At 39.3% G+C, this 22,135-nt stretch overlaps 1 protein-coding gene across 2 annotated transcripts in view; it reads left to right on the top strand.

Moving 5' to 3' along the window:
• The first annotated feature begins 15,083 nt into the window (after positions 1-15,083).
• Positions 15,084-22,135, top strand: part of AKAP11 (A-kinase anchoring protein 11) — a 42,096-nt gene continuing 35,044 nt past the window's right edge. For both annotated transcript variants that reach the window (XM_084294114.1, XM_084294113.1), the window contains exons 1-2: positions 15,084-15,182; positions 19,391-19,494. In XM_084294114.1, coding sequence (XP_084150240.1) covers positions 19,435-19,494 — 60 coding nt within the window. In that variant the 5' untranslated portion in view covers positions 15,084-15,182; positions 19,391-19,434. The remainder of the gene's footprint in view (positions 15,183-19,390; positions 19,495-22,135) is intronic.

The raw sequence follows: 22,135 nt of genomic DNA, 5'->3' as shown, positions 1-22,135 counted from the left end.
ATCTGCTTGAGGGTAGTAGAGCTCTGCAGAGGGATCTGAATAGGTTAGATCGATGGGCTGCATCCACTTGCATGGCATTCAGCAAGGCTAAATGTCAGGTGCTACACATGGGTCATAACTACCCAACGCTGTGGCTTAGGCAAGTGCATCTGGGAAGCTGCTCCACAAGAAAGGACCTGGGACTGCTGGTCAACAACTAGTTTAACATGAGCCCTCAGTGTGCCCAGGTGGCCAAGAAGACCAGCGGTATCCTGGTCTGCATCAGAAATCAACTAGGGAAGTGATTGTCCCTTGGTGCGCAGCACTGATGAGACCGCACCTCAAATACTGTGTTCGTATCTGACCCCTCACTACAAGAAGGATACCGAACTGTTCAGGTGTGTGCAGACAAGTGCAACAAAGCTGGTGAGGGGACCAGAAAATGAGACTTAAGAGGAGTGGCTGAGGGAACTGGGATTGTTTAGTCTGGAGGACAGGAGACTGATGGGAGACGTCATCACTCTCTACAACTACCTGAAAGAAGGTTGCAGGGAGGAAGGTGTTGGTCTCTTTTCCCAGGTAACATGTGATAGAACATGAGGAGATGGCCTCAAGTTGTGCCAGGGGAGATTTAGATTGGACATTATGAAATATTTCTCCACAGGAAGGGTGGTTAGGCAGTGGAACAACCAGAGTAGTGGTGTCACCACCCTTTGAGGTATTTAAGGGGCATGTGAACGTGGTGCTTAGGGACATGGTTTAGCAGTGGACTTCATAGTGTTAGGTGATGTTTGGCCTTGATGATCTTAAGGGTCTTTTCCAACCTAAACGATTCTATGATTCTTTTTGAAGAGTTTTAGTGGGCACGGAGTGACAGACTACAGAAGGAAAAGTGAAACTGAGCAGCTATCGTCAACAGCTCCCTCACTTCACGTTAGTCTGTTAGTCATGCACATAGATGCATGTGGTAAAAAGTGGAAAAGAAAGCTATTTTAAGATGATACCATTCAAGCCACTGGTACTCTGTGTTTAGATTAAAATCTGCCCCTGTCGTGGAAACAGAGGTAGGAGTATGGTGTTAGCCCAAACTGTCTAGTTGAGTCGTACCGTTTCCTTTGGAGTTATACAATTTGGTTTTGAATTACATAATTGCAGTTCAGATCATATTTATAAGCACACATTTGGGAAATAAAATAATCCAGGGCAAGGGAACTCTGGCCATATTCACCCCACAGTCAACTAATGGCAGGAAAACTTCATGGATCAAGCTTGTATGCTAGGCATGAGAACATAAAGGAGACACAGTATTTTCTGACCCAGCCAAGTGCACAACATATGAGTGAGAGCAGCAGCTGACCCAGGTCCTCTTCTTTTAGATAAGCACTAAGAGGATCTACACGGAAGTTCATCTGTCTTTTTATAGGGGGAGAGGCTCAGAGATTTCACAGTGATGAAATGGGACATCCTGGAACGCCAGGATTTCTGCTGGGGCTTTACTTTCCATTTCCTTTTTTTCTGGCAGCAGCCCAGAGCTGTGTCTGCAGTTACCCCTCTGAACTCATACCTCCACTCTGACCTTTATCTGCTATTTTCTTCTCACATGTCTCAAAGCTTTCAGTTGTTCTCAGGTGCCTACTGTCATTTCCCAATTTACGTTTGCCAAGTGCAATTTCCTTTCTTCAATTTCATTCCAAAAAAAAATCTTATCTGCTGCCTGTCTACTTCAGAGTGACAGCAGATATACATTCTCCTGGCAATCACGCTATCCTCTGCGTAACTCAGTTCATTAATTAAAAATCAAACATTTAACACCTCTGAATCCCTAACACACTGTCCCTGGTAATAATAACCTGCTAATATCATAACAAACAGCATGTTTTCTCATATGCTGAGAGAACTTTGCTGAGATTTTCTGGGATTGGCTTCTTTGACCCTCTGTGGGAGCATTCATTTCTCTGTAGGTCAGGTCAGCAAGTTTTTGCACAGGAGCCTGCAAACAGCTGGTGAATCTCACACAGTATCAGAGTATGTCCTTCTAATTTATGCTTGATGACTTACTTCCCTGATAACTGTTTGTCTAAAAGCATGTACTCAGTCAATCAATCTGAAACATTAGGTGAATATTTTCAGATGAGTAAGAAGGAAGCAAGTTTGGAAGTGGTTGAAGATGTCACGGAGCTGCTTCCAAAACGCTGTTTGGACTAGGGAAAGCTGCAAATTTAAGCACAGTAGGTTCACAAGTGACTTCAGAATATCTGCAATAAGAGCTCAGTAGGTAATGCTTTCTAGCCAGTAGTTACCAACTTTTATAATCACTGAGAGGAGCAGGTGGGTTTGGGGGTCAAACCCACATTTGATCCATAGTTCAAGTTTGGAGGATGATGCCATAAACCCAACAAAATATTTGCACATATGGAATACTTGACATAAGAGACAGAAGAGCACCAGACAGCACCGACTGCCTCATAAAATCCAGTTGAAATCTGAAATTATTTTTCCAGATGGCAGTTAGTCACATCTGTCGCTTGTTTTCTTACTTACGAGAAGAAAATATTCAAAGTTTACATATGAATAAAAATCAAATATGTTCCTTAAAGAATTTATAAGTGAATTAGCTAAACAAGGGGAGATAGAGTAGACAACACTTGTGCCAGCCCTGATCCTCCACAGCACCTAGAAATGAACAGTGTAAGTTTTACAGCTTTAGTATAAAACCTTCCCTAAATTGCATTAGGAAGGTAAATAGTGCTTTACAAATCAAACGTCTTCAGTATTACATTTTCAATATAATTGCATCTCCCTGTGGCCACTCAGCCATGAAAATGATTACTGTGTAATTCCCAGAATCTTAAGCCTATTTAAAATATCGATAGGAATATTAATTAAATCTTCCAAACACTATAGAAAGAGTAGCCTGGGCAAATGAACCTAAATTCCTGAAAAATACAATAATCATTAATTATGTCAGGACAATCAATCACCATTTATTTCTCAGTCAATAAGAACCATAGCTAATGGCTGACTAAGCTCAGTTAAGGTTTGATGAAGTACATTCTTTTAAATAGAAGTTAAATTAACCCGTATTATTTGCCAGCAGGATAAACAATAGGTTGTCTTATTTACTCAACATAAATTCTGTCTCGAAATGTATATATTTTGAAACAAGATTCATTGTCCTGTGTTTTCTTAGATGGCCAGTCAATCTAGAATATTATTAAAGATTTTTTCCCTTGATGCATTAAATGGAAAAAAATCTGTAACATCAACCTTTATGATTCTTTTATATCTGTTAATCTAGTACCTAGTTTTTGGTATCCAGAGTAATCCCTGGGGAAGTGGAAAGAGAAAATATTTCTCATTAATTTAAGGAGCTCTCCTAGCCTCAGCAGACCTATTTGCTTCGTGACTTGTAGGAACTTGGCCCTTAAGCTATCTCTGGGTTGGTGGAAGAGGTCTCCCTAGGAGAAACCCCGGGAAGCACCCCTGGAAAGCTGTTACATGACATATCACCAACTTGTTAATGTTCCTACTGCAGCTGCCAGACTCACTTGTTGCTGCTGTCAGGTTCCCACCTCCTATATTAAATAGCTAAAGATGAGAATGTTAAGGTCCATGACATGCTAGAACCTGCTGCAGCCTTGCCTGGAGTATGAGGTGATTCTGGTACCTACAACATCCTTGATAGAGCCCCTTACTATTTTATCAGAGCTTGGTCTGCTTTTGATATTCACTGAAATATATATATGTATATTTAGTGGTTCAAGATATTTACAAAAAAAAGTTGAATTGTTTCTTTGCAATTATTATTTTTTTTTTAAACTGCCCTAGAGTAGAAGACACTCTCTTCTAGAGGTACACAAGTTACAGCTCCTAGCAGGACCCATTCTGTGGGCTTTCCCAGAAGACATTCATGTACCTCAGCCAAAATGCAGTGTCTGTTTTTGAATCTTTTCTTTTTCTCTCATCCTTCCTTTCTGACAGTCAAAAATAAAACTGGAGCAAAAAGACAGTTGGCAACACCACACTATGCAGGGTAGCTGCATCTCCCATCTTTCCTTCTCCTTTGCCTGTCAGTAGCTTTGAAGGTGTCTAACACCAACATTGGTGATGACTCTTCCTTCAAGCATATGAGTATCCTTCCACAGGGGAGTTGAAGACTTTTTACTGGATGGAGTCCGGGAATGGGGAAATACACCTCTGCAAATACAAATGATGTTGTTTTAGTGTACAGAATTCTTCCTTAATTGCTGTCATTGCTGTTTGTTGAGTTGTAATGGCTCATGCTTATGATTATGTCACAGGAAACCACCTCAGCTGAGCTGTAGTAACTCTGCATCTGTCACAGCAAGTTAGAAGCAATTCAACTTCATCCTCTATGAAAGAAATTTAAACTATGGTACAGCAAAAGCCTGCATACAGATATTTTAATTTATTAACTTGATCCAGTGTCTAAACAATCTGATAAATCACCTCTAATATTTATGAAGTGAGTACAATATGCTGTGATTCCACTGTACTGCAATAAACAGCAACTAATATTCTCTGAATTATTCACAGAATAACATGATTTATAAAATACTTACATAACTTGAGCAAATTGGACATTTTAATCCTGTCTTGCCTACTAAACTAGATGTGATTTGCAATTTCCTTTAAAAGTAGGCCACCTAGTGCCTACGGGGCCACATCACAGTGAAAAACCCACTGCAAACAGCTTGTTTTACTCCCTGTTTATAATCCCTTTAAACCACGAAGCTGCTCGCTCCTTTTCAACACATACTATGAGTTATGTTATAACAAAATTTAAAGAGCGGAAATTTTGGGTTGTGATTTCACATCAACGGATCTTGCCCATTCCCTGCCTTGCTCTCTGCTATTTTCTGAGCCCCAGCACTGTTTTCTGTCAGGCCTCTTTGCCAGCTAGTGTAACTCCCTAACATGGTCAAGAACAGGCAACGACCACAACAACACGGTGGGGATCTGCTGGGTTAATGAGCTAAATCAAATTACAGCAGAAACACTGACAACTCCTTCTTCTCCAGAATGTCACCGAGCTGCTTTTAGAGGCGAGGAAGAAGGCCCCAGTCCTTTACAAGTGCTATTAAAAAATCATGAGCTAAGCAGTTTCCATACGGGAATGTGACATCTCCAAAGAAAGGTGAAAAGCATAGCCTGAAATGATGTTGCTAATTCTGTAGCTGCCTGATTAGTTACTGATGATAGTTGCTGTTGTAACCAGCACCCAGGGAAGAGACTTCAAGCCAGCATTTTGCTGGACCTTTCCATCCTCCTCCCAGTGAGACAGAAGCAGAAAAAAATAACCATTTGTGGTCATTAAAGATCCCATGGTCCTTTCCATTGTGTGTTCAAATTCTGGTAATGGTCAATCCGATTTTCGCATTGGATAAATCTTCTCCACCTTAGCAAAATTATCTCAGTGATCTCAAGTGAGAGGTGAGTTGTTATTATTATTATTTTTTAATGCATGTGTAAGAACTGTAAATATTGAACTATTCAGCCTTGCACATGGTATAGCATAGCTAAAGTCAGCTAATGCATTTGGCAACATTCTCCTTTTTTCATAAGTTCAGTCTTTCAGGTACAATTCTGTTTCCATTTTGTGAAAGATCAGAAATTCATCATTCTGTTTGGCTTTTGAAGAAGTGCAAAGCTTTTACTTAAACAAACAAACAGCAACAACAAAACAAACAAACAAAAAACCAACACAACCACTAGTTAGGGGATCAGATCCATGTTACTAACATTTGTAGAAATACATTTGTAGAATACATTTGTAGAAATCCCATGTCTCAGAGTGAAATGCTTAAAAAACAAACAAACAAACAAAAAAGATTAAATGTCAGAAGTTATAAACAAATGCTTTGTATATTTGACCTAAATCAGATAATGGACTTACTGCACCTTCATTTAACACATCTTTTGTTAATTACTGCCAGAGATGGTGCATAGGCTGTTGGATCTGACATGGACATGATGCCATTTCTGCTGTGATAGGAAATTTAATAGGAAACCAAGTCTAAATGAGCTTCTTTTGGTCATAAATCTCAGAAAATTACAGAAACATTCTGAATTTTAAAGAAACCTGCGTTCTTCAAGAGAGATGTAGCAAGCTGATCTGTACAATATACTACTGCATGCATACTTTGTGCAGCTGTTTGTCAGCTATGTCAAAGGAAATCTGTTATATCAAATTGACTGAATATTTTGTCCTTGGTAAAATAGTATGTGCATAGATGGACATCAGTTCTGTAACACTGCTTCTCATTTTTTTCCCTTTTGCAGAATTGTACTTTTGACTTGGGTTCATTGCTCATTAATTTTGAATGGTGAAAGACTGTTGAATGAAAAAAGAGGTGTGCACGATCACACTTCAGCTGAATGTCAGAGATATTTTTATATAATTAATGTAGTCCAAAAAACGTCAGTCTTTATGTACACACAGAACATTAATATTTTAAATTAGGCTTTTCTTTCTAATTTTAGAATCATTGAATCATGAATCAAGACATAGTTTACAAAGAGCCATACGGCACCACTTTGGGATTGCTACAGAGAACACTGTTACAGAAATAACTGTAATTCAAATTTTTCAATGATATCTTAAAACTTGTCAGCTAGAAAACTGACATTCATTTTGCCTAGAAACTCAGCATTAACACAATCAATACAGATCAGCAATACTGCTCTCTTTTCAAGTGCAGCTAAGTAGAAAATCATCCTTTCCTTGGACATGTTAGGTACAAGGGGACAAAATAAATGCCCTGAATTAAAAACAAATAAACAAGCAAACAAGGCTATAATCTCTACAATGGATCCTGGCACATTTTCCATTTCTTAGCTTTGGCTCTTCCTGCACCACATACCATCTACGAGGACTGGACTTATGTGTTCTAATGCTGTGCCTCATTAAATATCCTCTTTTTTTTCTGTGATAAGGAAAATCAGCCAGTCAGAATAGCAGGAACTGCAGTGCTGCGAAGGGTTTCCTTTACGTGAATGACGAAGGAGGCAGGATGAGAAAGTAAACCTGCCTTGCCAGAGCCTGAGAGAATTAGGATCCGAAGACAAAACATTAGTCTATTTCCTGACATAGGATGTGTGCAAACTCTGCAGTGATTCTTCCCAAACCTTGATGTTCTCAGCATTCTTCACACAAGCTATTATTATCAATTTTCAGAAACAAAAAATGCTTTCAAAGCCCCGGAAAATCAACATAATTTTGCCAATGAGGTAACTGAATTAGATCAATGTAACTTTGTTTTCAGATATAAAAATGGTAAGGTTAGGCCTGTAGGAGAAATGAAATCCATTTCATTTTTTTTTTCTCCTTTAGTATGATGCATTTAAATGTTATATTACTACAGAATCCATCATCTGTACATTATTATAACTTCATTTTCTGTGATTTTATTATACAAATATACAATCCTCATGATGGATCAGATAATTCTGTTTATGACTACTGTATACATTTTAGAATAAAGGGGAATAAACACGAGTATTATAGAGGCTTCAGCCACTAGTTTATTTCCTGTACCCCAACTTTATTGTCCCTAAAACCCCCAAAATTGCAATTTGTCAATCCTTACTTCACTTTTAGTAGCAGGAAAATTATAAGGAAACCTTCTGACTGCAGTCTTTCCTGATAACCATCTTGCAGGGACAAGCCTCAATATTTCCACATCTTCAAAGCTAATGAAAGGAAAAGCTGCTGGTAATTCTGGAAACTTTTCTGCAGATAGATAAGGAAAAAAATGATGCAATACTTTTTACAACACAGCTTTCAGGATCAAAGTATGACTTATCTATAGCACATCTGTTTTATTATGCAGCATGTGGCCTGGGCAATCATTTGAAAGCAAATACCATTTCTCATTTTCTATTCACTTATAGATAGAACAGTGTCTTATCAGATGAAAATGATGATACACTGTTAAATTTCAAACAATTTTATTTTAATATAATTTTATGATTTATTATATATACTTTTATGATTTACATTTTCAAATATTCCTAACACAGTTTCTTGCAAATGACCAAAGAGATAATTGCTTATTCCCCTTTCAACCAATGAAAAACATTTTTTTTAGAAAATATTTTTTAAAGAAACGACTAATACATCATTGCTACACTGTCCAATATAACAACAAATGGCCTTACCAGGATGTATAATTTTACACTGTTTCTGAATCTCAGAAAACTCAATTTACTGCCACAGTCAACTAAGCCATAAGAGAAACTATTGAAAATGCTTCTGAATATTTTTGCTGCTTTGCAGCTGATACTCTATTTTCTGCATATCACATTTTAGCAACAAAGAAATGCAGAGACTTGTTCTTAGATTCTAGCTTGTTCCATTCACCTGCAGTCTTCCGGGCCAAACTGAAGTCATGCAGCTGCTTCTTTTCTCTTTTTGAAGCCGCACCTTGACTCAGTGACAGAACATTATAGACATTACTGTGGTCATTATCCTTATGTCTCTAGATGCAGAAAATTTACCCAGGCATAGTTCAGCATTACCCTGTCCACTGCATCACTTGCACAATAGAATTCAGCTCCTGTCTTCCATATAGTTTTTAGCCCACGGTTAATGTGTACGATAAAGCTATATTTAGATATCAGGAGTACATGCGGTAACCATCACTCCAGTTCTGTAGGTAAATTAGATTTATTCTGGAAATACATTTCAGCTTTACTTGTTTACATTCCACATTTCTGCTCTGATCTGCTCCTGTGACAGTTGAAAAATTAAATGTATTTGGCTCTAAATAGGCTGTGTAAATGTAGCATTTCTGAGCTCAGAAATTTTCCTGGGAAATCTTCATTGGGAAAATGACATAGCACTCAGTAAATGTAGCTCAAAAAGAGTCAGTCAGGAATCTTACTGCAGTGGGGAACAACTAACAGTATTTCTTTCAGGCTTTTCTATTCTTTGTCTCATTCTGGCCAAGATTTTCGGTCTCCAAACCATGATTTCCAAAGAGGTCCTTGGAGCAGAGCTTTCAGTGGCCATTTTTCACAGTAGCAGGCATTGGGATAATAATTGCCTTTCTGTGGCATAAGGCGTGAGGGATTCTTTGCATCATGATGAGCTTTTATACAGCCACATACATGCAGGAGCATGACACTGCTAGCCTGTCTTAGTCATGACACTCCTAGTCATGACACTCCTAGTCTGTCTGATTTCTTCCTTGTCACTGCTAGTTTCTTTTTTTTTTTTTTAAGAGAAGTGAAAATGATTTTTTTTTTTTTAGAAGCTACTGATACTCCTATTATTGCTGATAAGGTGTCACCAAGCAGTGTAAGAACTTGTCAGTTTCCCTTCAATATTTTGACAGAGAAGACAGTGAAATGCATTAAAATGCACTGATGTTTAAAAGAGCATTTCTTCCTTTATGTATCGAATCAGGGAGGAAATGAAATAATTTCTGAGGATGTGGTACAATTGAGGAAATTAAGAATTAGAGAGACTTAAATGATTCACAGCAGCAGTTATTTGTGCGTGGAATATAAAATTGGGCAATCCAAATGGACATATTGACTGAGACTGACTTGAACCTTAAACTTATACTGAAGTTACTGTACCATCTGAGAGAAAGACCACATTTTAACATATAATCCACCAGGAATGAAGAATAAAATACACCATGAACTGCACATTAGACTATCTTCAGTGTGGGACAGGCTCACAATGCACATTATTTCCAGTTTGAACATATACTCTGTAAAAACAGCAATAATGTGGGACATGCATAGGAAAGGCAAAGGACAAAGGTCAATGAAAAGCAAAGCAACCACCATAAAAATAAGTTGGAAACCAGATGGTAACAGGATGGGATTCACCAAGAATGCTGTAGCACCTCCGCTGTAGTTGAATGAGAGGACACAAAAATAAGATTCAGGTTTATTTACAAGTAGAAGGAACAAGATTTGAAATGTAGCTCAGCAAAGCATCTGTTGTTCCTCTTATTTCACAGCAGGAGTGTGAGAGACTACTTAAATAGACGAAGTTGCAGAAAATTTAATTATCCCTAAACTTTTACGAGGCAGTTCATTATCTCCAGGAGTTACCACTGCTGAAGTAACGATGTATATGACATCTCTTGGCTTTAAAGAGCAAATATATGCAGCAAGTGGTTGGCAATAACTGAGAGATTTCTTGTAGAAACCTTCTTGCAGAGTATACAGTATCTGCAGATTTTAAAAATGATGACATTTATTCTAAAACAGAGATGATCTAAACATTTTAAAAAGCAGCTGATGACTTCTATGATGATACTATAATCTTAAACTGCAGGAAGGCAAAGATGTCCTTTTTAACAAAATTTTCCAATACCTTTTCCAAAAATGTTGAAAGATAATTTCAACAATTCCAGGATTCTGCAGTAATTTCTGAGTCTGTCTTCAGCAAACTTAGCACTTATGCACTGCTGGTTCAGAAAATGTAGAGGGCTCTCTGTATTGCTGTTGACCTTGACATTACCAACTACACAGTATGGTGTAAAGATCATGATCTTTTACCTAGTTCAGATGTATTTGCCTCATGACTGCACTTTGACAAGCTCATCATAACTTAGATTCATCCATAAATACAGACTGAAGACAATGAGACATATATTTGATAACAGACATGAGTTGATTCCAATCTAATGGTCTATCACAACTACCTTCTGGATAGTGGGCATCTGCAAACAGATATTATTAGGTATTCCTAGCACATAACAACATTTGGATAACAATAGTCACAGAACTAGCAATGAAGGACACCCTAAAAACTCCATTCTGGGCTTGAGTGTCATCTGTGATCTCTAAGGAAAGCTTAGTTGATGTCATAAACTCTCACTAGTGGGAAAATAAATAAATAAATAAATAAACAAACAAACAAAAACAACAGGTGCATAAATTGCAAGACAAAGTTGAAGAAGTCCATAAGGAATCCAAAGTGAAGTACAGTTTCATTCCTTTCTGACAGCAGTCAGTTTTTGGGAGGATGTTTATGCACTTTCTAATTGAACAGATTGGCACTGGAAATGTTGGATAGTACTGGACCCATCACAACTTTTGAGAGAAGCTAAAGCCGTGACATGGCTGTGGCAGCTGGACAGAAGTCCACCCAAGCTGGCTGTTTACTTTAGCTCAGCTGAGTGGCCCTCTCTCTCCCTGGCAATACGCCGACTGCTCAGTTGGTTTCTTGGCTCCCCAGGCATGTCAGCTGGCAAAGAAATAGATTGTTCCATTTTTGCCAGAAAGGCTGCAGAGCCAACGTGTTTTGTTGCAGTGCTTGATGAAACAAAATATTGACAAGCTGGAATTTCTTGTAGAATAAAAATTTCACTTCCCAGCCAGCTCTTGTTACTATCGTACACCCTTGTGTAATGTAGTGATGGTGTTATCGCATCCTTTAAGTAAACACAATGCGCAGAAAGGATTTGACTCCGGAGAGTTCTTGGATAAGAATCTCCAAGCATCTGAAGCCGCCTTTATGCAGCACAATGCATCTCTTTATAAAGTTATTTTGCAACGCTTTCCATTTTGTATTTAAAGGCCTAATAGGTTGGCTCTGAGAAGCCATTTGTCAGCAGGACGTAACTGGTGAACTGAGTGATGAATTCTGAATATAGTCTGTGGATTATGTCTCTCATGCATATTGTTTTGGGAGATGATTTATGTAAGTTACAGATCAAACTCCTGGGAAAGAAAAAAATAATAACAGCGCAATGTAGTTATATATAAAGATTATTAGTTTCAGTGTTTAAAAAAAAAAAAAAAAAAGGACATAAAAAAAATCTAAAAACATGCAAATAAAAATTACTTCTGAAAAATGTCACTGGAAACAACAGATTAGTGAAACAGCCTAAAGAAACCATTATGCCATAATGCCCGCAACTGAACCATTTGTCAGAGACAAATGCCATGGCGCAGCACACGTGAAAGATTCCTGACAGGATGAGTAATGAAACAATGCACTCAGATGAAGAGTTCCAGTTTTGGAGCTGGTAGGTGTGTCAAGAGTGTTTTCAAGGCGACATTGAGCAGGGTTTAAAGGGCAATGCAAGTCATCACATGGGTATGCACTTGGTGGCAGAACAAGCCAATTTAAGCTGTTTCTGTTCGCGGTCGTCTCTGTGCTATCCCCAGTGCGATGCTGACACATTTATTATGTTGGTGAACTGGATCAGCAAAAAGGAAGGAAAGCAGGTTGGTTTTTAGTCTTCTCAGTTCAATCTCATTTACTGCTTGATTTCACAAACGCTCATGCTGGCACAGTCCAGAAGCAGTTCAGATGTAAAAGCAGGGAGGTAGCTGAGCTGGGGAGCAGAAGCTTATGTTATAAACAGATAAGCCACCCAAAATCATTCATGAAATTATATCATTAGTTCACATTAAATAAGCCATGGATTTTTTTTTTTTTTTGAGGAAAAATAATATCAAGAATGGCAGATCCTTCCTAGCCTACTGTAAGGGCATCAGTGGAAAGGCTTATCCAGGTTTTCAGATTAAAGTGCACCTATCTCAAATTAAAAGTAGGAATAGCAAGACTATAAATTATCTATCTGCCTTTGAGAAAGAAATTCTTCTTATTAATTACATCAGCATAGTTTATAGGATGTAATTTAATGTCTTGCCTGGACTTAAAAAAAGCTTTAGTTATAGAGGGACATATTTCACAGGGAGTATCATCCATGAACAAACAAACAAACAAACAAAAAAAATAACCAGCCACTGATACAGTTATGCAGCTGTGTAGAATTCATGTACGGAGGAAAAAATCTTAGTAAGGGACTAGTAAGAAAATGGATGAAAAACTACCATAAAGTGACCAACTAATCCTTCATCTCCTTTTACAAAACTCACCTTGAATACCTTTGCAAGACAACATACAAGTCAGTCTGAGATGATCCCTCAAAAAGTTGCTCCAAGCCAGGGATCTTGAAAATATCAAGCTTAAAAGATAGGTTTAGATGGTGACTTAGGATAGTGCCGATGACATAATATTTCTGACAAAAACATTCTACAGATACACATTTTTGATGCAGGAAGAGCCAACAGAAGACACTACAGGTGCATTGCTCTCTCCAGCCAGCTTCACCTGATGCTGGTCCCTCTCTGTGCCTGATCCTAACCTGTGGGTTGATGTCCTGGGGTTGTGGCTGGCTGTGAATCCCCTCCCCAGGCCTGATCCTGTCCCCCATTTATGGACTGACATCCTGCATGGCCTCGACCCATTTCTGTCCCCACAGAAGAGCGTGATGCTTATCTATGGGCTGGGGCTGTCCCCAGCTTGCCCCTCCCCCTGGCTGGGAGCAATGGGACAGGGTCCAGCTGGGGAGGCCCAGCTCCGAAAAACATAAAACTGAGCTGTACAAAATGTGCTGTACAGGACATAAAATATTAGAGCCCAGAAATACTCTATTTCTTCATAATTAATCTACATTTAAGAAGTGTTGGCTGACCAGCCAAGTTTCCTGTGCACTTACATACTCAGACCTTAAATCAGTTGAAAAAAAAAAAAAAAGTAATTTCAAAGCTATCTCAATTTTTATTATTGTATAAAAAACATTTTTTTCTGACAAACAATGGCGTGCTGCGGGTTTTGTTTCATAGTTTCCTGATGAGGGTAAATCTTGATTTTTTTTTCAAGGGTTTGGCAGGAAGCCATAGGAACTCATTATTCTGAATAGTCTAAGGGGAATTATAGAACAAAGGGAATAAAAAGCTTGAATTTATTTTTAAAGCCTGCTTTCTCATGTTTACATTACTTGCAGATCTATTTTGTTTTGGTAAATGTTTACCAACTGTAAGTCTTGATATATGAAAAACAACAAACCCCTCTTACAGAGCGTTTAGTTTTCATGAAAACTGAAGGGTATTTGGATTGAAGGAGTTGGTCAAAAAGAGCTATTTTTTGGTTAACCAAAGATCTGCAAAACTGTTAAAATTTCTTTACTCAAAAGAATATATTTCCAAACCAGGACGGTCTCAATGGACATTGAAATGATGACAAACTTCAGTTAAATTTGATTCAATTATTCATGTACTTTTTCTCCATCCCACAGGGACGTGCAGTTGCTGGGAATACGAGCAACCTTTTATTTGTCCCACTTAGCTAACACTGTGACACACTTTAGAACCAGTAGTGCTTTGTTTCTTTTATCCTCGTTTGTGCATGGTTTGCAGGCTTTGCCCTGTAGCTTACTAGTTTTTAGGGTAAATTAAAATGTAGATTCTCTATCTGTTGGCAAAACGAGTAATTGAATATGTATCCTCTGACTTCTAAAGCGTCTAACATGATTATACAACCCAAAAGTGGCCTGTGATCAAGGATTAGATAGAAAGGTAACAGCTCAAGCAAAACTAGAAACAGGAATCACGTGGAAAAGCTGTGGAGATCTGGCAAAAATTCCCACAGCCTTGCCACAGGGCTCAGATGGTGCTGAAAAGAAGAAAGAAATGTAGATGATAAGAACCCAGGGCAGTCTCTGTCTGTCTGTCTGTCTGTAAGTCATGCTTTGAAATCCTCAATACTAAAAAAGCTACAGGGCTACCTTTTTTATTTTTTATTTTTTTTAATTACTATTTTCTTTTCTACCTCCAGCCACTGTCTAAGTTTTGGGTTCTTGCTGAGAACAAGCTTGGGGACTGTTTCCTTCCCACCTTCCAGAGCTTTGTCACAACCAACTTGCCCCTGTGGACACGGTGCCACCTCAGCATGCCCAGCCTCAGCTAAACCTGGCTGGGCACTGGGCGCCTTTTGGGGAGGGGCAGCGCCATTAGTGCTGGATTAACTTTGTTTCGCATTGTTCGAGGAGCATTAACCCCTGTGCACTGCTTGAGGCACGTCCCCATCAGCGCCCTCCCCGGCACGAGGTTCGCGCCCGGCCGTCCCCTCACAGGGCACAGCCCCGCCCCCTACGGGCCCGTAACGGCCATAACGGCCCCAACGGCGCGCGCCCCCTCACAGCCCCTCCCTCCCGCCCGACCTCAGCCAATGGGGAAGGCGGAGGGAGCCCCACGTGACCCCCGGTTGGGCGGGGGGGAGGGGGAAGCGTCGCGAGAGCGTCGCGCGCGGGGGGCGGGGCCGCGCGGCCGTGACGGGAGCGGCGGCGGCGGCGGCGGCGGCGGTGGTGGGGCCGGCGCTGTGAGGAGGCGAAATGGCGGCGGGCGCTGAGGGATCCCCACAGGTACGGGCCGGCCGCTCTCCTCCTCCTCCTCCTCCTCCTCCTCCTCCTCCTCCTCCTCCTCCTCCTCGCCCGCTGCCACAGGTGGGAGGGGGAGCGGCGGGTGCTGCCGCTTGGCTTTCCCGGCTCTCGCTGAGGGGGTTCTGGGGGGTTTTGTTACACCTGGAGTGGTTTCTGCAGGGCTCCCTTGCGTATCGAGTAAGGTCGCTGTGAGCTGTAGATCTGGTATCGTAACGGGGTTGTTGAAGCTCTGGGATGTCACCAGAGTGAGGCATCGAAGAATAAAGCCTCCTGTTGTACCTGGACAAGATCGGTGGTAGTAAAATCAATATTTCCTAAATATCCCCCTTCTGCTCCCTTAGCTAGGAAACAGCCTTACATCACTTCATCTTGGCAAGGTTATATCAGAATTGTCCAATTGAATCTGGACAAAAATACTGCCAATATCAAATCCTTTGGAAATCGAGTGTTTCTAGAGAGGGTTTCGTTCCATTTCTCCAGGTAGATTTCCAGGCCTGCAGGCAAGGTGAGTTTTTGAGGCTAGATAATTGAGTTATGCCATCTCGGTCAATCCCTCGTAATTTCTTATCCCTCATGGATTCTTTAAAAATCTGTGGGCAGCTGAAAAAGTACGGTGTTGGAACGTGTTACTCAGTGAGGAAACACAATAATGTGAATTAGATTATTCCATCTTCCTGTTAATCATTTGGTATGATTATAAGCTGAAAAAAATGCCTCCTAAATAAGGTATTCTATAGTAAAGGTCTTTCTAAGAGGGAGTAAGTTTGATTAAAAAATTGCTGCTGCTTGGAAAACAACATCACCCCCCTTAAATGGTTTAGTTATGCACGAAACACGTGACACAATAAAGTACAGCAACTTAATTGCATGGTCCTCCCGAAATCTAGGTAAATCTAGATTAATGGATATTTCTGGTACCAGAGTAATGATTTTTTTTCCAAGGCTGTATTTTGAGAAATAGGTCCAGTCCCAGGGAATGGTAGGGGCAATAATATTTAGCAATGATCTAACCAGAGAAAAGGAAGGATTCTCTTGAAATTGGTGAAGTTTAGTGTCTGTGTCATACATCTTTGAAATGAGGGAGCAAAAAAATGAGAGAACCAAGCAAGACCAAAGAATACAACACTTCTAACGCAGGTGTATTTACCTACCCCGGTTAGTGTGGATGTGGCTGTTGTCAAGACAGTTTATTTTTATGAATAGACTGTTTCAAGGCTGCCAACCCAATTAATAAAAGTGATAAATTATTAGAACAGAGAAAAAAAGCATTAAGGAAACTTAATAAGAACTTATTATGTAGAGTTCAGATTTACTGCATGTACGCTTCAAATGCCTCAAGCCCTTGTATACCTGTGACATAGACGTGCACATGTACACGTCCATGCAGCATAGACACGTGTACGTGTCCATATAGCTACTTAAAAGATTTGCTCTGCACACTTGTGCTTAATGACAAAAAAGATTTCCTTTTTGTTTGCTAATGGTTGTCAGTGAACGCTGACTTCCAGTGAAGTTGTGTGGGATAAATTTGGATAAAGAGTTACAGTTCATGGCAAAATTCCTCTTGAATGCAGTTAAGCTGATTTGGCTCCTGAATTCTGCCTGTTACATGCACTCAAACAAGATTGGGGAAGCTAGCTGAATGCTCATTATGTGGTTTGATGAGAATAGCAAATCATTGGCAAAATGATTTTAAGCTAAGAAAACATAATAAAACTTGCTAGAAAGACAGAGATGCTTAAATGGGCTTTTATCAGTTATTCCCATGTTTGTTAAATGAGTGCTGATAGCTTTTCAGAACCAGGAAAGTTTTGTTCCTCTTCCATCTGGTATTTGTGCCATTTATTCCCCTTTTTGTTGAGTTTACAGTAGGAGGAAATGTAATCTAATAGTCAGATTCAGTATGAAGAAGTAGAAGTTACCATAAATGTTAGGTTTTAATTTACATAAGGTACAAACTATTCCCAGGCTGTTTTGTTTGTCAGTATTTTTGCTTCCTTTCTAGTTAGTTCGAAATTTTGGGTACTGTAGAAAACAGATAATAATTTTATTCATTGTCAATTTTTGTTCTGTGTTGTATTCCCGGACAAGCAGGACCCTTGAGATTTCTCTGAAATGAGTGACAGATGTGGGATACCCTAGCTGGTGGAGGGAACCTGTGTAGGGCAGGATGCTGATAAGACGAAATGGCTCTGGTGTCGAGTTGAGGCAGGGGTAAGCCAGTACAGTTATTCTCTGGCATCTTTGCACTGTGCTTTACAAGGCTGCTGGTTCCACGAGGTACATGATGCTGCAGGGGGCTCAGTGAGGGTGCCTGGGTCTCCAGTGTGTGCTCACTGACGCTCTAGGATAACGCTTAACCTGCTCTCTGGAGGTGGTGAAGCTGTGGAGCGCTGTACCTGAGTAGATGCTGTTGGAACCCACGTGGTTATAAAGTCATCTCCATGATTTTTGTGTCGGGCTTTGTTAGAATTGCTGCAAGGAATGGTTGGTCTGCAGATGGCAGAGCTGGAGCAGTAGGACTCAAGCCTGGGTGAGAAACCAGCTGTCCCAGAGATGGCTGTTCTGAGCACGAGGATGTGGTCGGAGTGGTTCCCCGGTGTGATGAGATTAACCCAGTGAGTGGGTTAGCCACTTCAGGTAGAGCAGCAGGGACAACGGAAGGTGGGTTTATTTTTCTTGCTTGTTATTACTTCATGGCGGTTCTTTTAACACGCAAATCTAAACAGAAGCATCGCTATGTTTTTAATCTTCCATCCACAAAAGTTTTCTATGATTGAGATTTGTTTATTTGAATTTATCATATACAGATTATATATATGTACATGTATACTGTTTGCTTATCTGTTGCATGTTGTTGTCTTCATTTTCCAAACTTGAGAGAAAGCTAGTTAAGTGAGATGCTGTGCTCCAGAAATGGAAATGGTGCAGTTTATGTAGGTGTAACTTTTTTTTGAAGGTTCTGACAACTTCATCTTTATGAAGGAATGCAGAAATCATGGTGGAATGTGTACAGATATATGCAATCATCAGTATTATTATACCTGTGAGGAGGCTTTGTTTTTATAGTTCCTGATGGGGGAGAGAAGATGAAGAATACCATGACTTTATGTCAGTACTACTGTCAGGACTACTTTCCTTATTTAAATTACAAGGACAAACCCATGATTGTTCCTGTACAGAGTGTGTGTGCGCTTGAGGTGATGTCAAGAAAACCAGGCTGGTTAGCTGGTTCTCTATGGTCTGATATATTGATTTGTATTTATTTTTTATTTGCAGTCAATTTGATATGCTCCTTATCTGGTTTGTTTTGGTTAGTCCAGGAGTCTTTTCTTGGCTAAATTCTGTGACCATCGAGAAAGATGAAGTATCAAAACTTGTATACAACTTAAAAGGCCTGCACATGCTTTCTGTTGTTATTAATGCCTTTTATTCATCACTGTTTTGAGGGGATATAGGGATGAGTGAAACGAGACGATTTTGTTTCTTTTCATTGCTGTGAATTAAACAGAAAATTGTGAAACCTGTTTAGATTTCATTCCTAGATACATATATTTGTTGTTAGAATTGGGTTTGAGATCAATAAGGGTAGCTGGCAGCAGCTCTTCTGACCGATCATGGTGAAGTGCTGGTGAATGCATCCTTGGTCCCCTGAATTTTGTCAGCTGAGGCGGGACTGCCCAGAGCAGTGCAAGAAGAAGCTCGTGGATGTGTGTTACCCTAAACAGGATTTGCGTGCTGTTTGTCTGTAATGCTTGTAGGTGACAGAAAGAATCAGGCCAGTTGGCTGACTGGGTAAGAACTGTTTCCCCTCTGGATTGCTGAAGTGTGGTTCCAGTGCCTTGTGTGGTACAAGAACCTGCTGATGAGCTTCACTCAAGGCTCAACAGTAGTGAAACAATATTTCACATAATGTCTTCCACCATTGAAATGTAGTTAAACGTTTATGAACTAGTTGTAATATGTGTGTGGGGGTTATTGTTACCATTAATTTTACATTTTATGCCTCATTTGAAGTTAAGGCAGTGTATTTTCCAAGGGCAACAATCTGGATGGGGTACTACTTGATCTTAGTTCCAAAATATGTTTTCTTTCTTTTGGCTCTCTACTTTCTCTACTTGCATTTTCAAAGTGTATTACTAACTAGGTAGGGAACCATAAAAATAATCAAGTGTAAATGTTTTTTGTAGGTATTTTGAGCTGACTTTCATTGGATACTAAGACTGGTAAAATCATGGATACGTACGCAAGGGCTCAGGGCAGTCGAATGAAACCAAGAACATCTGTGAAAAAGGTAACTCATTAAAAAAAATAATTTCATAGATTTTGCATCAGTCTAATAATAACCTAAGTGAACGTTAAGGATTTTTTGTTTGTTGCTTTTTAAGTTTTAACTTCGGTAATGTTTCAAAGAGGCAAAAAACTGTCCTTGCTCTCTGCATATAGCATCGTAGAACTGTGAGAAAGAATAATTGGTAGAAGGCTTTTGCCTCTTGTCTTCCTTTTTTGTTTTGAGGTGATGTGATATAACTGTGATGTATTTGTATGTTAAAATTTACCTTGTTTATGGAATATAACTATTTTATTTTGATTGTTGGTTCACATTTATATGTAACAAATTAAAATACACATACATAGCATTCATTGAAAGCAAAATCTGTGTTACGGCTTATTGCAGTATCTTTATATCTTTGTTTCCGTTCTGGCTTATCTTTATGTTTATGTGAACTTCTGGGCAGTGCTTTGGTGAAACGTAACGTCTGCCTCGTGCTTGTGAAAGATTTTTTGAACAGTATTTATTTATTCTTTTTATTTTTCCCTTCAGTTTAGAGAAATAAACTGCAACTTCCTCAAATGAAAGTATTACACGGCAGTTTATCCTGAAGGAACAAATTGATTTATCCAATGATATTTCTCAAAGTAGTTGAATGCAGATGAGTATTTTTCTGGATCTTCCTTGACTTCTGACTTAAAACTGTATGGTGCTGAAGAGAAATTGAGCAAGAAAGAATTTTGTCACCTGGAAACTGCATTGTTTTGTAAAAGATTTTTAGAGAGTCAGGGTATGTGGTCCTGTAAGAACTGCTTGAGAGCAAAGATGAGCTTTATGGGACTGCCAGGCAGAGAATCACTTGTTCCAGTTTCTGATAACTGCCATGCATTAAGCAGTTTCTAATTATGGGTGATATTCTTTCACTTTAAGACATACTGTATACAATTTCTTTTTTTTACAGGTTTACAAATACACTACAGTTAAATTATTTATTTAACAATATTCAGGTTATTTTACGCTTGAGGATAGAGTGAATTTTAGAGGATGTTTTTAATCTGCCCTTTTTGTTTACTCTTCAATTTAAACATGCACAGCCCCAACATAAAAACAGACAAAAACCCCGTAGGTTTTTAGGCCTTTGCATTGCAGAAACCTCCCTCTAATAACGACAGTGACCAGTGATTCCTCACAGATACTAAAGGTTGCCTAAAATACTAGTTCTGTGAATAGCCATTAAGCAGCCTGGTCCGTGTGGTTCCAGTGGCATGAATTCCTCCCTTCCCAGGTGTCTCGCAGAACTCTGTTTTCATTCAGCCAGACTCTGGTGTTTTGATTTGTAGCGGCCTCCTCTTGATTTTTCCCTGAGGGGCAGCTACTTAGCTTATGGCAGGGAGCTTTCGTTCTTTCTCACAGAGCCAGGCAGTAGGGTGGTCAGAATTGCGCTATATTTCATCTGCTGTTGATTCACAGCTCACAGTCTGAGTCCTGTCTTCATAATACTTCAAAAAGAAATGTTGAAGTAGCTGTAGAAGTCAGTGCATGGTTGTGGTATGCACATTGAAAGTTCAGGTTTCCATTTTTACAAAGTGACTTCAAAATAATAAGCCCATTTAAATCTTACAGCACAAGAAGTCAAGAAGAGCTCTTTTGTTACTTAAGAGTAGAGTAAATGTGACTCGCCAGCATTGGACTTGGTTTCTTGGCAGATAATGGAAGAAAAAATGGGACTTTTTTTTTTCTGATACCTTTAGTATTTCCTGGAAAATTTCTGCTTGCTTTGCCAAAGCTTTCTCCAGTGTTACAGACATCTTGCAGGCTTATTTGGTTGCTTGAAATTTTTAGGAAGCAGTTGTATAAAACAGTTCCTGAGATTACTGGTAGAAACTGTACACTAGTCATACTGTGAAGGATCTGTAGCTAATGACTTCTTGATTTGTGGTCTACAAAGGGAACAATGCAAAACTCTGCGTTGTTCTTTTAAGCTGGAGAAGTGATGCGGATTTGTGATTGTTGAGGTCTGTCTTGCCCTGCATGCAATTTAGGATATTTGTATTTTACCCTAGTATAACTTAGTGAACACAGATTTCAAGCTTACTATTGAAGTAGGGTTTCCTGTCAGACATCTGAAGTTGAGATTGCTGTGAGGAAGGAGTACACAGACCTAGCAAGTAGATCTTTCTAGGTAGCTTGTTGTTTTTTTTTTTTATTTTTTTATTTTTTTTCTCATAAGTAGATGTATATTGGTAGTAGTTGTACTACTTAGAAGAACAAATTAGCATCTTTCTGTTGAAGATGACCTCTTGTCCTTATCTATGCCTATCAGCGAGTCCCTGAGACTATCAGATTTTCAATTTTTAATTTAGCCGAGTGTCTCATAGGCTGGAGTTGAGGGAACTTGCTTTCAGTGCCTGTTGGATAGGAGGTTTTCTCTGAAATTGAATCCAGTCCTCCACTGTCAAAAGCACAGTTTTGGTAATATGAAGAAGTTTTCAAATTATAGCCTCAGAGTTAATGAAGGGAGATTAAGCCAAAAACACAAAACCAAAACAAACAAAAAACCCTGAACCCCAAAATCCCCTAATGCTGATTTTAAACCTTTTTGAACCATACTGCTGTAATGATTAATTCTATGAATTTCAGACTGAAACTATTCACAGCAAAT

Source organism: Netta rufina (assembly GCF_964035555.1).
Source record: "Netta rufina genome assembly, chromosome: 1".
NCBI lineage: Eukaryota > Metazoa > Chordata > Aves > Anseriformes > Anatidae > Netta > Netta rufina.
The sequence above is the reverse complement of the archived record's forward strand: the minus strand, read 5'-3'. Positions and strand labels throughout refer to the sequence as shown.